The sequence below is a fragment of the Serinus canaria genome, chromosome 9, assembly GCF_022539315.1.
Source record: "Serinus canaria isolate serCan28SL12 chromosome 9, serCan2020, whole genome shotgun sequence".
Taxonomy (NCBI): Eukaryota; Metazoa; Chordata; class Aves; order Passeriformes; family Fringillidae; genus Serinus; species Serinus canaria.
The window spans coordinates 22,380,755-22,396,549 of record NC_066323.1 but is presented as its reverse complement, the minus strand read 5'-3'; the positions used below and the strand labels follow the sequence as shown (position 1 = coordinate 22,396,549).

Genomic DNA, 15,795 nt, shown 5'->3' with positions numbered 1-15,795 from the left:
TCCTGCTCCAGCTGGGCACCAAGGACAAATGATCCAAATCTCAGCCCAGGAGCACAAACCCCGTGGGCTGGAGAGAGAAAAACAAGCAGGGTGGGAGTGCCTGGGCTAAAGCTGGGATGGGACAATGAACTGCAAGGTGGGAATGGAGCAGAGCTGATCCCAGGGAGAGACCCCGTGACCAGTTATGGATTTTGGGACCATTTTGGGTCATCTTGGGTGCAGCCCTGGCTGGGCTCTTGTGCTGCCCAAGGTGGATCCATAGATGCCTCCTAATAAATCCCTGCTTTATTCTGTAACTCTATCTAGTCTCTGTTCTAGGTCAGCCTTCACAAGGCATCAGAGTTTCCAAAACATTCTCATTTTTTTATGTATTTTACAGCATGCTCATCTTCCATGGTCCCCACTACATGCTGTGTGCCTCACTCACTGATTTTAATCACTAGAAAAACATCTCTTTTAAAGCTCCTTTAGAAAAAATCAACAACACTCACTGTTCCCACCTGTCCCTGAAGACTGGATTTTACAGAAACTGAGGAGCAGCAGAGCAGTGTCTCCCCTTGCTGCTTTTGGGGAAATATCTGTGGCTGTTGAGGTGAGGCACAGCAGCCCTGTGCAGGGTGAGCCTTGTCCTGCTACTGTTTCCCTCCTGTTGGGCTCTCCAGCTCACTCCACACCCCTTACTTGTCAAGTGAAACAAATGTTTTTGGTGCTGAGAGCACTGGTCACTGTCACAGCAAAGATGGATGGCTTTCCAGGATGGATGGACATCATCTGGGAATTTGTTTTAGAGGTTGGGGTAGGGTTTTTTTCATATCAGAGGAAGAAATTTATATCTTTTGACAGTAGTCTCCTGAGGGGCTCTTTCCTTTATTGATACTTCAGTGTCGTCCTTTGATGTAATAATCCTGCATTACATAGGCTGTCACTCAGAAATGATGAACTTGGGCTTTTGGTGCAGGGGAATGCCACCAAAGCTGAACAGAAAAATAATTATTTGAATTTATTAGACAGAGACAGCTATACCTTAACTTATAGGAAGATGTTTCTGCACAGAACAAGTCATGATGAATATGAAAATTAGCCAGGAGCTTGGTCTTAGAGAAATGTGATCTAAACTGACAGATTTTGTGTTTACACTTCATCCAGACCATGTGCCCAGCCAGTTTAAAATGCACAGATAGCATCCAATAGCAGTGGCACTGTGGAATTCAATGTTGTAAAATTTGGCTAAACAGGGGAAAGATCACATTTGACCTACCTGCCCTTGAGTGAAAGGATTATTGTGCTTGTTTCATAAATCCAAACAATTGATAAGGACTTGCAGGTTTGTTAACCAGAGCAGTGCATTAGAACACACAGAGGCTTGCTCTGAAGGGATGTCCCTGTTTTAGCCTGGGGTATTTTGCAAGCAAGCTCCCCACTGGTGTCAGATTTGCAAGGATGACTTTGCTGCAGCCATGTCTCCAGGAGAATGTCCCTTTTCTGAAGTGCCTTTGGCTGTGCTTCATTCTTACCATCTCCAGCTGGGCATGGGCTCCACTTCTAAATTAGTTTCCAAAGCTCCAAAATATTCTGTGTTGCATGCAGTGATCTGGAAGTGGTAATGTGTCATTTGGAATTCACAGTTCAAAATGCAGGCTTAGCATCTCAGGCTCACAAATTGCTGAAATGCTGATCTGCCCAACTCTGCTGCTCTGCTTTCCTTCTCCAAGCCCACAGTAAATATCCTAAGTGATGAATTTAACTATGAAAGGCACCCTGGCCAATGTGACCTTGACAGAATGGTTTTTTTCCCTTTTAAAGGGGCTATTAATAATGGCTTTGAATACTTAATGGATTTCAAGAGGAATAATGTTTTCCTTGGAAGAGTTTTCTTGCTGTAGGGTGAGATTGCATCTGACACATCCAGCCACAGTTCAGACCTGGAGCTGAATGGTGTGGAAGACCTCTGAAATGAGGCACCTTCTCACACCAGTTTCCTAGGAAACTTCATTTTATTGAAAACAAAGGCTCCTTTTGTTCCTATGATATTAGAAAGTTTATTGAGATGCATCAATCAGTAGGTTCAGTACCTAGAGGATAATTCTTTAAAGCTGATTTGCAGTAATCTATCATATCTGCATCCCCAGACTCCCAGGGAACAAGTACTTCACAGTGGGCAGCCCTTAAGAGCAGTATCAAATGCATAAGGCTGTAAAGTCTGTCCTTGAGTTCTTCAATGCATTTAATAAGAATATCACTGTCCAGAAACAGTGATATCATTGATATTATTTGATTTGGTTATTATTAGACATTATTTCAGTGCAGATTATTTCACTTTCACACATAGCACTGGCAGGAAGGTGAGGAGTCCCTGGGGAGGAGAGGTGTTGGGGGCTGGCAGGTGTGGGGTGCAGCTGGACCTGCTGTGAAGGGCACCCCCAGCCAAGCCCCAAGGGCAGAGACTCACCCAGGGCATCTCTGGGCTCCAGCCTTCTTGCCTTGGTTTGTACACCTGCTCTTCAGCACAGGAATTGGTGATTAAAGGCAGTCAGTCCTGAGCTCTGGCAGCAAGGTTTGTGCTAATAAAAGTGTGAATATGCCATGGCTGAGTGGGTTGGAATTTCCACCTCATCTCTGTCCTTCAGGTCCCTGAGCTGATGTGGTGCCCTGCTGTTCTGCACCCACTTTCCAGTAGCAATGCTCTTGTGGCTTTTTCTGCTCAGCTATAAAAACTGGATCACATTTGCCCATGTTCAGCATCTGTCCTGTAGCTGGCTCAGAGCTGATCTCCCAAATCTGTTCTAAATAACACCAAAGAATTCCCCTGACTAATTCAGAGCCTGGCTTTGACTCCTTTGTGTAGCATCATCTGATTCAAATGTATGCTGCAAAAAGCCTGATCCCTGAGCTATTGTGGCAGTTGTAGTTAAATAATATTAATCCTTGATTTTCTGTTTTCCCCTCAGAAATATTTGGTAGCTGGATCTCAGGGATTTTCTTAGAACTCAGATTAAAATATAAACTGGGACAGAGGGATTTCCTATAGGTAAAGCAGTTTTAAAAGTATTTTTTTAATGAAAATGTTGTATCCCCAGCATGAAAGCAGATGAAGACTGGTCATGCAAAATAATGTCAACAAAACAATCTTGCTGCCCCTTGAGACTTGTACTTGATAATGCACAAGAGCAATTGAAAGTCTTCTCATGGCATTCATTTTTAATTACTTCTGTGGCCCAAGGTCATAGATATAAGCCACTTGCCAGCCTGGATAGCTTCACCAAGATAAAGACTAAATTTATGGCATTGAAGCAGAATTCTGGGAAAAACCAAAGGTCACATTTTTCAAATTGAAGTGTTCCAAGTTAGCCTCTCAAACCAGTCCTCAGACACTTGGATAAACAGCCTGCCTTCCCCAAGTGCCAGCAGAGGCTCTTTGAGAGCCCCTGCCCAGTGCCTGTGCCACTCACCAGCCCAGCCTGGGCCTTGCAGGCCTCCTCCAGGCTCTGCTGATAGTTTTGCCTTCACCAAGGCTTTAAATTATTATGAGAACAATTCTTTATTTTTAATCAAGTCATAATGTGGTTGATACCATTATAAGAAAGACCTGTGTCTGTTTTGTTTCCATGCAAAGTTGGCATGACCAAGGGGAACATTTTAGAGACTATTGTGATATGAATTGTTTCACATCCTAGTGGCAATTCTTCATAAAAATTTTCTTAGCCATTCTTTAGTGTGTTTTTTCAGACCAGTAGTTAAACTTGGTGTGTAATGGAATTTTCTTGTTTCTAGATTGTGACTTCAGACTGAAGAAAGTTTTTTACTTTTTGGCAACAAAATCTTTAGCAAAGACTTAGATTCTAAGCTCTTGGTCTCTTGAGAGTGTGGTTGAATGCAGAGACAGAATAAAAATGCAGAATCTTTGGAAATATGACTTTCATTTTTTAGTTTTTGATTGTTTGACAGCAACTTGTGTTCACTAATTCCTGGCACTTGGAATGTGTGAGGCAGGTCCATCCTTTGAGAGAGGAGCAGAGCACAGATGTGAGGAACTGCATGACCTGCCCTAGGTGACTTTAGTCTTAACTGAACTCTGGACTGCAGTTAACATTTGTTTTCTGAGACCTAAAAGTCAACCAGAATTTCCTACAGCAGGTCTGTGTTTTTTCCTTTGTTTAAGAAAGCACCAGGTCCAAGAAAGGAAGCTCTGTGAGAGCCCAGGATAGCTGAGTTCCTCCCATGCTCCTGTGAGTTGTTTTAGAGGTGAAGCAAATCATCACTAAATCAATAGAATTAAAAGAGACAAGGGCAGTGAGATCTGGGACATAACAGCACTTGCATGAAGAAATCACCAATGGAGTCTTTGGAAAGTAACTGCAGAGGCAGGAGGGACAACAGTTCTGAGAGGATGGGGGAACATTCTCTGCTGAAGGTCTTTATTTGAGGCTAGAAATATTTATTGGTGATGGCTAGAAATATTTATTGGTTCTGTCTGAGTTGTTTAAGGGTCTCTCATTTGCATTCTGGAAGGAAAAAAAAAGGATTAAACCACAGATTTTGGGAATGTTTGAGTATGCACCAGGGCTTTGGTTCAAATGAACACAGATTAGGTGAAGGCAGAGCAATAAGACTCAGTAGCAGTTAGGTAAGTGTGGCTCCTGTGTTTGCACATTCCCTCAGTCAAGTTTCATCTATTTGTGCAAACAAAAGCTGAGAGAAGCCCAAAGGTGATGCTAGGAGTGATGCCACAGTAACCATGCACTGAAATAGTGGCAAGGGTTGAGATCATACAGGGGAGACTGTGGGAATGATCCTTTAAACAAACAGCATGTCTCTTTTTGCCAGATTGCTGATCTTCCCACTTGTGGGACGTGCCTGTAAGGTTTTGAAAATCTGGAGCTGATGCTCTTCTAAAAATAAACAGATAAAACCAAATAAATTCCTGGAACCTTATTGACAAAATCTCTTCCAGTCCATTTTTGTCAGGCTTGACAGCTGTACTAACACTCTTTGATGCTGCTTTACCTCCCATGTTTGCTGCAGTAGGTGTTGCCCACCGTAAACAACAATTGTTCTGGTTTCCTGGCCCATTTGCTTGAATTTCCTCAGTTTTTGTTACACTTCTGGATAAGAATGGGTGGATATGGACACAGGGATGGAGCATTTTCAGCTTTGCAGGTGAGCTGGTGGCTCACTGAGGACTCTGCTGGGCTGAGCTGCCTCTGGTCACACTGCAGCAGCCTGGCAGCATTTTGGGATGCAGTGCTCTGAACAGGGGACAGCTTTGGTGCTGCTAGTGGTTTTCACATCAAGGGAGAGCAGTTTGAGATGATTTTGACTCAAATGTAGCAGGCACAGGGCTAAGCAGCAGAGTGGAATGGACAGGTGAGAATTCCACAAGAGTTTGGAGTGTCAGTGCTTGTTACAGTTAGAAATGAGAAAAGTTAGAAATGAGTTAGAAATGTTAGAAAACAGTTAGAAATGAGAAAAGCAATCATTTCAGCCTTTCACAGAAGAAATGTTCAAAAACTGATGGTAGATTGTCTCACCTAGACACACACACATCCAAACTCCTTTAAACTGCAGCCACTTCAATGAATAAAAGTCCTTTTTGGGGCAGTAAATGACATGCCAGGTATTTATTCTAACTGCACACCCTACCAGGGGTATGGTAAAGAATGTGCCTGGACACTGGAAAGGATTTGTCAGCCAGCTTTGATTGCTGCCATTGACTTCATGCTTGGATTGTGATAGGGCTTAAAGGACTGAACTGAAATTGGCCCCTGTTGTGTTCAGGGCTGTCCAGACATAAAGTAAATAGCACTTGCAGAGACGTTCATCTGCAAAACCAGAGCAAACAGTCACTCTGGATGAGTAATCAGACCTGAGCAAACAAACAACAAATACATGGAGGAGGAGGAGGAGGAGGAGGAGGTGCCTGCTTTTTTCCAAGTCAGTAGCTGTGATGGGAACAAGGCCAGTGAATTAATAGTTCTGTGCAGTACAACTGAGGCACTTTTCAACACAGGATCAGGCTTTGGATGATGAAAGTATATTTATGTGATTTCCTATCTGTTTTTCCCACTGTGTCCACTCTTTTTCACTGCTTGTTAAATCACTGCCCCTCTGCCAGTTGTGCCATCACCCAAGAAGCCAGGAGGGGGCTGGGGGCAGCTCTGTGCCCTGTGGGTGCCAGGGCAGAGTGGGCCAAGCTGCAAGTGGTGACGTGGGAGTCAGAGCTGCAGAGCCATTCATAATCCACCTCTCTTCTCCATAATTATCTCTGCTACCCCAGAGAGCTGAGAACTCCCTTAAGCCTCCCTGCAAGTCATTTAGATTCTAATTGGGATTTAAAAACTCTTGAAACCTGAGTGGGTGGCTCAGTGCATTATTGCTGATGAATGGTACCCTGGGTGATGTGCCCAGCAGACCCACAGAAGATCTGTGCTTGGTTTCCCACTGAAGAGCTGTCCCTTTTTTTATTCAAGCACAGATTTGCTCTTTACCTCAGCTAATTAGGAACTGGCTTCATTCACAAAAGAAATTCTGTTTGTGGCACTATACCAAAATATTAATTCAATTTTGTTATGTTGAATCCTTCCCCTTCTTAATGTTTCTTTAAAATGGAGGGGATGAATCTTCCTTTCTCCTTAAATATTTTCTGTCTTTCCTTCCCAGTCTGGGATTTCTCCTTCAAAGACTGGCTTAATATGGTTTTGTAACCTACTGAGAAATGTCATCCTAATGACCTCATCTCTCTAGGCTTGATTTTGAAGGACCAGGTTCCTGGTGGTTTTCTGGTTTGTTTTGATGTTTTGTTTTATTTAGGTTTTTTTCTCCTCATGAAGCTCATCCTAACTGGTCATTGTGCCCTTGTTGCTGTTTCCCTGCCTGACTTCCCTCTTGCTGTTAATCTGGCCCACAAGCATGAGCAGGGTGCTGAGAGGGGTCCATCAGCACAGTGAGAGCTGCAGAACTGCACTGCTGGGGCAGGGCTGGGCTGACATCACTGCTGGATTTCACTGTGGCAGCTGCACAGGCACCTCTGGACCAAGCATCTGATACATGAAGCCCATAATTGAGAGCAGGACTGATGGAGGCTGCAGCTCTATTTCCAAGGAGACAAGGCTTTAGCAACCCCAAATGGGTGAAGAGGAGGTAGAGGGGCTCTTCTCACCTGGGCCATGTAGTCTGGGTGTGGCTCCCAACCCCGTGCTTCATTTGTTTTTCATCTTAAATCTCTTGAAGTGCTTCCTGCACAGCTGCACTGAGCTTTCCTGTGGGCTGCACACAACCACAGCAATCTCTGCTCACTGAGGCAGAGGGGATGATGTTGTTAGCTCTGAATTAATTTGCTCTGTGAGTGTAAATCAGCCTCCTACTGTTGTTTTGGTGAATTATTTTAAATGTAAATGCTGCAGAGACAAATGAAATGGGTGGATGTGGGAAAAGCACACTTGAAAGAGAGAATTCAAATACAGGAAAAATTGTTCCCTTTGTCAATATAATGTGCTTTTAATAAACTATGGATGCTCTTGGCTTTCCAGGCTGTCTGTAATCATCGTGGATTCCTGTCTCAGCCTTACCCCTAAAAGCTGCAGACTGCAAGTCAAGTGAAAACAGATAACCAACATTTTGGGAAAGTGCCTGCAGCCCATTTTCCTTCAGTCCTGGGTCATTGTTCAGGCTTGTGACCCAGACACACGTCTGGAGCTCCTTGCCACTGGGGAGCTGCTGGGGTTTATTCCAGCTGAGACATAAACCTCTGTGAGTTTGAGAGAGCTCTGTTAAGAGGCTGTGCTAAATTTGGGGCTGTAATGTCCAGCTCCTCCAAGGAAATTTTTCTAGAAATTTATTCTGTGAGAAAAGTTTTCTACTGAGAAGGTGGGATTATATCCCTTTAATTTTTTTTTTTTTTTATATCTAGTGGTAGGTGTATGGAGGGTTTTGGCTGTTATTTTGGTTTGAGTTTTTGTTTGAGCTTTTTATTTTTTCTGATTGTTTGACAGCAACTTGTGTTCACTAATTCCTGGCCCATGGAATGTGTGAGGCAGGTCCATCCTTTGAGAGAGGAGCAGAGCACAGATGTGTGGAACTGGTGACATTAGTCTCAACTGAACTCTGGACTGCAGTTAACATTTATTTTCTGAGACCTCCAGTAGATCATCTAATTCCAACTTCATCTTCCCAGCAGTTTGATGAACGACACAAAACCTTTTCTCTGTTTTCCCCTCCCTGCCATCCCTGTTGGTGGTGAAGATCAAGGCTGTCCCAGTGCAGCCCCACTGGTTTGTTCTCCAGTGTCACCTAGGCTTGATTGTGCACACCCCCCATGCAGGGAGCTGCCCTCCAGTGACCCAATTTACCCCTGAGCAGGATGGCAGGGTGGCAGTGAATTGTTCAGCTGGCGCTTGTCTCTCCCTCTGGGCACTGAGTGCTCTTCTCTGTGAAGCCACAGAGTTGGTGACAGCTCCAGAGGCTTCTTGGTGGCATGGAGAGCTCTGGAACTGTGTGCCAGTGCCTCCTGGAGCTGCTTGGCATCACCTTTCAGCAAGGTAGGGGCACAAGCAGAGCCCAGGCAGGACCCTTCCCAATGCTTCTACCTGCATTCCAAGCCCTGTGGGGAGGTGTGAGCAGGGTGAGCCCTTCCCCTGGACCATCTTGACCAAGCTTCACTTGATTTGCACAGAACCCTTCCCTTTTGTCCCTGAATGCAGCCCAAGCACTGCCTGCTCAGGCACACAGAGCACCTCTGCCACTCCCTGCTTCCAGGCTTTGTTTGTAGGAGTTTTGAAGCTTCACATCCTCAAGATAATTCTTCATGGAGTCAGGTTTTTGACACTTTATCTGTGTGGATGCACTTAAAAAGAGTTTTTGTGAGCTGCTCTTGCTAGCATTATCCATCTGCTTTTGGACTGGAATGACAGAAATCCCAAGCTTGGGCTAGGACTAACAGCAGCAGGAAGCAGTTTTAGTTCTTGCACATATTGGCTGTAGTACTAAATGTTGGTTACTCCCCCTCCCTGAGTTCCTGTGTGTGGGATTTGTTGCCATATTTACTGGAATTTATCAGGACAAGGTATAAATATGAAGAAATCTGCTTGAGTTAATTGATGTTTGGTTTTACTTTTTGACAGAACATTGTTCCTTGGTGTGGCCTGACTGCCAGGGAGGGTCAGGCCAGGTCAGTGCTCCAGAGAGGCCAGGCATGACTGTGCCACTGGATTTCAGTGTCAGACAGAGATGAGCACTGGGGGGTGGCAGGAGTGAAGCACCTGAATTACCCCTGTGCAGTTTCACAGTGTCCAGCCAGAGCTGTGCTCTGGGCAGGCTGAGAGGCTGCTCCAGCAATCTCTGCTAACTTGTCTGCTAAGATTTTTGTAGAGTGCTTGCCTCATTTCTACTTGACCTAGTTTATGCTTTGCACATTAAGTCAGTTCCTACACTAAAAGCCTTCATTCTCCTACTTCCTTGATGGTTTTCTAGTGCATTGGGTCACCATTCCAGACTACTATTTTATTTATTTGTGGTCATGTCTTTCATCTAACCTGCTTCAAAAAAAAATTCATTGTTTCATGAATTTAGTTCTCCCCTGCAGCATTAGTTTGGGAAGATGTGCAATGGCTGCCTTGGGCCACTCTTCCTCAAGGATTGAGAACTTTCTCATGCCTGTGAAGCACAGTTTTGGTGCAATATGTCTTTTTTTTTGCCAGGAAAACTAATCCCAAATGCAGTAGCAGGTCTTGAGACAGCAGAGAATTGATGAGCTTGGTAAGATCAGAGAGGAAAAACAGATCTCTAGTAAAAGCCAGCACAGCTTTCAAGGCACTTAGCAGAGGTACAGAGCATTTTAAGTAACACAGATAAATACCTCCCTGGAGCTTTTGCTTTTTCATCTAAGCACAGATCAGAGAACAAATAGGAAAATGTGGGGGCAAAAAACAAAAGCTTAAAAGATGCCAATAAACATTTTTCAAGCTGAAGGTTACTTTTAGCAGTGAAAATAGCAGAAGATGTGTAAGGGGAAAGCAGTGAAGCCATGTGTAAAATAAGGGAAAAGAATGAGATCAGAGGGCTGCAGAAGAGTTTTGAATTAAGTGACTGCTGACTTGCTTCTTATAAATGATTTATTTTTATTTGTTCTTGAAAAACATTTTTAATTTGTTCCTGTGCTACACTGACACACTGGAAGTTGTTCATTACTATCAGACAAAGGTTTTTCAGACAGTGTATGAGCAAAAAGTGATACCTTTAATGCCCTTGAATTTAGGTTTACAAGTTCCAACCATGGTAATTCTGCATGAAATTATTATATCAGTGGTATTCCAGCTGGTTTTGAGTTTTATATTAATGGACTAGGTCCTAACCCCAGAATTGCTTTACATGCAATCTATACTACTGGCACACATTGAGGGCAGAATTTCTGTATAATGAACTGTGTGAGGTGTCAGAGCAAAGCTAGGGGAATGCTTGATTTTTTTTGGTGAAATGTCACTTAAAGTTGAATGGTTGGGTAGTTCCACACTTGCTCAGAAAATTCTGCTTTAATCACAAGCTCATATGCACCTCTGTGTCCTGAATTGCCATCAATACCAAGTACAGTCCCAGCTTCAGACAATCTTTGTGTGATGTGCCAATTTATTGAATTCAAAGCAGAAACAAGCAAGAATTTCATTTAAAAATAGCTCATACTCATCATTTTGATGTCAGGTCCCTGCATTGAACTGATGGCTGCTACACTGAATTTCCACCTCCCTGTTAATAGCAGAGATCAGGTGGTGCAGCCTTAACAAACCATCCCAAGTGCTGAGAGTGTTGATGGGGACAAACTCTGCAGGTCTGGCTGGAGCTCTGTCAGCACTTCCTTCAGTGCTAATGGGGTGCAGCTTTGGTTTCAGGTAATTAATGAGCTAATAAGTCATGGGGTGCTGCTTTTGACCCAATGGCACAATTCTGTGCATAAGATACACTTGCATTAAGAAGGGAAAGGAGGGCTCAAGACCAGCTTTGAGAGTCTCTCCCTATTAAAGCTCTACAAGGTCAAGCTCAAAGGATTTTTTTCCACCTGTTCTGCAAAAATTTGGAGGGTCACATCATGTAACTTGCACAGCCAGGTGTTGCCAGGTGTGCTGATAGCAATGTCTGTGTTTTCATTCAGTTTTACTGCTGTAGCCATGTCAAGTCCATTTACTGAAATGACAATTGCTGTCATTTCCTGTTGGTCTCTGCACCATGGCTGTGGAGGTGCTTCATCCACAGGAATCTCTGTCAAGCCCACTGCTTTGTCATGGAAACTGTTGCCCTGGCAGTTGCTAATCCAGATGAATATGTCAGCAAGTGGTTTCTGTCATCACTGTCATTTTTCACAGGTTTCAGAACAGAAGGTTCATGTTCAGTAACCAGTTCAGGGATGGGATGAATGTCACCCAAGGCACTGAAGGGTATTTGCTAATACCTCAAGGAGACTTTAGGAGAAAGATCCTGCCCATGAAACAGATGAAGTGACACTTTCTTCTGTGTAAGGAGTATAAAGGCCACATTTTTATTTCTCTCAGGCTTGAGATTTCAGTGTTTGCTGTAGCTGCAGACTCTGAACCCTCCATGATCTGTAGCTTGTTTGGGGCTGTGCTGAGCAGAATGGCCTTCCTGTGGTAATAATGGATAATTCTGGAGCAAACACCCTTTTAGGCATCAAAAAGGACTCTCAAATAAGTGTGTGGAAAGAAGGGGAAGGTTTTTCCCAAAGGCTGAGACTTCCTTTGGCCAGATAGGATTTGGTAAATCAGAATCCTCAGGGTATGAGGTGGCAAACATGAGCTCTTGTTACCTAGTTCAGTTTCCAACAAGGTCCAAATAAAATCACATTTGTGCCATCATTGCCCTGTGCCTTTTTTCAGACCTTCTTTTCCTATTCTTGCTTGGTCTTTTCTTTGCAACATGCAGCAGTTGTCAAATTTTTTTAAATCATATTTTCCAGTCTAGAAAAAGACACAATCATTTATGGGGGTAAACATGAGTGGAGAAAAATTCTCTGAAGAACAAGCATGCATGAGGGTGGAATTCTGACCCAAAATTTCCTCTAGTTTCAGTGTCTTTTTTCCCTTTATCCTGCATTAAGGTGCTCCTTGTCCCAATGAGCTGCCATCCTGGTTCAGGGCTGCTGAGGCAGCACTGATTTTTTTAAGTTTTAAGGTTTAAAGTTATTTTTATATTCTAATATGGATATATTTACATTTTTATTTATATTGATGGATAAATGATTTTTGTGTGTTTTATATGAGTAATTATTTTAATATTACAAGTTAATAATGTATGGATTATTTAAAATTATATGGATTATTTTTAATGTTTGATGGAATAATAGATTATGTTTTGTTTTTGTAACTGAAAAATATTTTTGTGGTAATTGAAGAGAAACAGAATTAAATGTAGATGAAATTTTAGAAGTGCTATATTAAAAAAATGATTTTATGTACAGAGTAATGCGGAGAAATATTTTTTATTACTGATTTTTCATTTTTTTGAATGCTCTGCATTGTGGTAATGTGTGCATTTTGCTGTTGCAGTGATCACTGATGGAGGCCTGGACAAGACAGCCCTGACGGACGATGTGGGCAGCGAGGAGGATCTGTACGAGGATTTCCGCAGCTCCACCCACCGCTACGGCCACCCCGGGGGCGGCGGCGAGCAGCTGGCCATCAACGAGGTGGGTGTGAGTGGGTGTGCTGCTGTCCTGGCAGGGCAGGGGGCTGGCCTGGGAACATGGCCAGCCTGATGGGTCTGGTGATGGGAACATGGCCAAGCTGCTGGTTCTGGTTCTGGTTCTGGAACCACAGTCAGACTTCTGGGTCTGGTGATGGGAACATGGCCAGCCTGATGGAGCTGGTGATAGGAACATGCCCAGCCTGATGGAGCTGGTGATAGGAACATGGCCAGCTGGATGGAGCTGGTGATGGGAACATGGCCAGCCTGATGGAGCTGGTGATAGGAACATGGCCAGCCTGATGGAGCTGGTGATAGGAACATGGCCAGCCTGATGGAGCTGGTGATGGGAACATGGCCAGCCTGATGGAGCTGGTGATAGGAACATGGCCATCCTGATGGAGCTGGTGATAGGAACATGGCCAGACCTGATGGAGCTGGTGATAGGAACATGGCCATCCTGATGGAGCTGTGATGGAACATGGCCAGCCTGATGGAGCTGGTGATAGGAACATGGCCACCTGAGGCGCTTGGTGGGGAACATGGCCACCTGATGGAGCTGGTGATGGGAACATGGCCATCCTGATGGGTCTGGTGATAGGAACATGGCCAGCCTGATGGAGCTGGTGATGGGAACATGGCCAGCCTGATGGAGCTGGTGATGGGAACATGGCCAGCCTGATGGAGCTGGTGATGGGAACATGGCAGCCGATGGCGGGAGGGACTGCGATGGAGCTGGTGATAGGAACATGGCCAGCCTGATGGAGCTGGTGATGGGAACATGGCCATCCTGATGGAGCTGGTGATAGGAACATGGCCATCCTGATGGAGCTGGTGATAGGAACATGGCCATCCTGATGGAGCTGGTGATGGGAACATGGCCATCCTGATGGAGCTGGTGATGGGAACACGGCCAGCCTGATGGAGCTGGTGATGGGAACATGGCCAGCCTGATGGAGCTGGTGATGGGAACATGGCCAAGCTGCTGGTTCTGGTTCTAGTTCTGGAACCACAGCCAGGCTGCTGGGTCTGGTGATGGGACCATGGTCAGCCTGATGGGGCTGGTTCTGGAAGCACAGCCAGGCTTGCTGGTTCTGGTTCTGGAACCACAGTCAGACTGCTGGGTCTGGTGATGGGAACATGGCCAGCCTGGTTGGGCTGGTGATGGGACCATGGCCAGTCTGATGGGGCTGGTGATGCGACCAAGGCCAAGCTACTGGTTCTGGTTCTGGTTCTGGTTCTGGAACCACAGCCAGGCTGCTGGGTCTGGTGATGGGACCATGGCCAGCCTGACGGAGCTGGTGATGGGTCTGGTAACCACTGCCAGGCTGCTGGTTCTGCTTAACCACAGCTATGATGCTGGTTCTGGTTCTGCTTAACCACAGCCAGGCTGCTGGGTCTGGTTCTAAAACCAGAGCCAAGCTGCTGGGTCTGGTTCTGGAAGCACAGCCAGGCTGCTGGTTCTGCTTTACCAGAGCCAAGCTGCTGGTCCTGGTTCTGGAACCACAGCCAAGCTGCTGGGTATGGCTCTGGAACCACAGCCAGACTGCTGGGTCTGGTGCTGGGACCACAGCCAGGTTGCTGGCCTGGAACCAGCCAGGCTGCTGGATCTGGTTCTGGGACCCAGTCAAGCTGCTGGGTCTGCTTAACAACAGCCAAGCTGCTGGTTCTGATTCTGGAACCACAGCCAAGCTGGTCATGGCACAGGAGATGAGGCTTTAAATGTCATTTACTGTGGGCACCATTTACAGGCAGGTGACAAGGGGCTGCTGCCTTGTCCCCAAGGCAATGCAGAGCCACAGGGCCTCTCCTCTTGGGTGTTGTTGATTGAGAAGTTGAAAACACTAATGAACTTGTTGAAAGAATTAAAGAACAAATTCAGATTTGGAGTGTGTTGTACTGAAGGCATAAGGGAAATGTTGAAAAAAATCCCTGGTCTACCTGTTTCTTTTTCATAGGTAAGGAGAGTGCAAAGTTTGATCTTTGCTGTTTCTTCCTGTTCCCCAGTATATTCACTCTAGGGATGTAAAAGACCTGTCTATGGAAATAAATCACACAGGACTCAATTATCTTCATGGTGGCAAAAGCCCATTCTTTATTCACATATTCACTCCTTTTTATACAGTTGAACAGACCTTGTGTGTGACTCCAATTGGTCAGTAGTTTTCTTGCTAATTACTTTATTGGTTAGTAAAAAGTATTTTTCTTGTCCATCACATCTCGCTACTCTTAAATGTTTTCTTCACTGGTTCTCATGAGACAGATTCAATGTTTATGTAGGTGCTGGTTGTTTTTCACCTAGGAATGGATTGTGTTAAGGAACTGCTCACACCAGGATTGCTTTCACATGGAATTTGTGCTAGCTTTGCTTGGAAGAAATGACAGGCTAGCTATCCATTTAACACAGCAGGGTTTTGATTTTATGAGGCCTTTGTTTTACAATTTTTCTACCTTACTGCAACACCTGTCTTTTAGCTATTTTCTTTTATAGTGCTGATCCTGATTAAGTTGACATCAGCAGTTTAAAAATGTGCTACTTGGTCTTAGCAATGCCATGAGCACCACACTAACAGATCTATGATGATTTTCCTGTAAAAGTACTATTTTTTATCTTGTGCATTAGAGCTGGCATCCTGCTACACACAGAATGCTTTTTCTGTGAGGTGAACTTGAAAGAATGGACCACATGAGTGATCTCTTGAACTCCTACACCTTTTTCTCTCTTTCCTCTACTCATGTGTATTCCTACACATGACCTTCCCCAGATGAGAAGGCAGGGATGAAAGAAGTATTATATTTTCTTGTGCAATATCTCCTCTAACTGAAACTATGTGGCTCTCAGTGTGTGTGTGTTTGATACACCCACTGATGGTGTTCCTGGGGTCTGAAAAAGCTCCAGAAAGCTGCACAGTGAGGGTAACAGCTTTTCTTCAAAAACAACAGCAGCAAATGCTCTTCCAGCAGTTCTCTTGCTCCCTCTGCTCAGAATCCCCACCTACAGCCCTGGGTGCCTGGGCTAAGGAAGGGAGTTCCTTTATTTTCCTTTCCTATTGCCTACATCCAGGGGTTAGCAAACCATGGTCAGAGCTTTTTAATTTAAACTCAGAAGTCTTG

General features: G+C 44.6%; 1 protein-coding gene across 1 annotated transcript in view; it reads left to right on the top strand.

The window, feature by feature from the left end:
• Positions 1-15,795, top strand: part of ARHGEF4 (Rho guanine nucleotide exchange factor 4) — a 192,157-nt gene that overhangs the window by 118,277 nt on the left and 58,085 nt on the right. Inside the window, exon 5 of the mRNA XM_050978075.1 lies at positions 12,546-12,685. Within this exon, the coding sequence (XP_050834032.1) occupies positions 12,546-12,685 (140 nt within the window). The remainder of the gene's footprint in view (positions 1-12,545; positions 12,686-15,795) is intronic.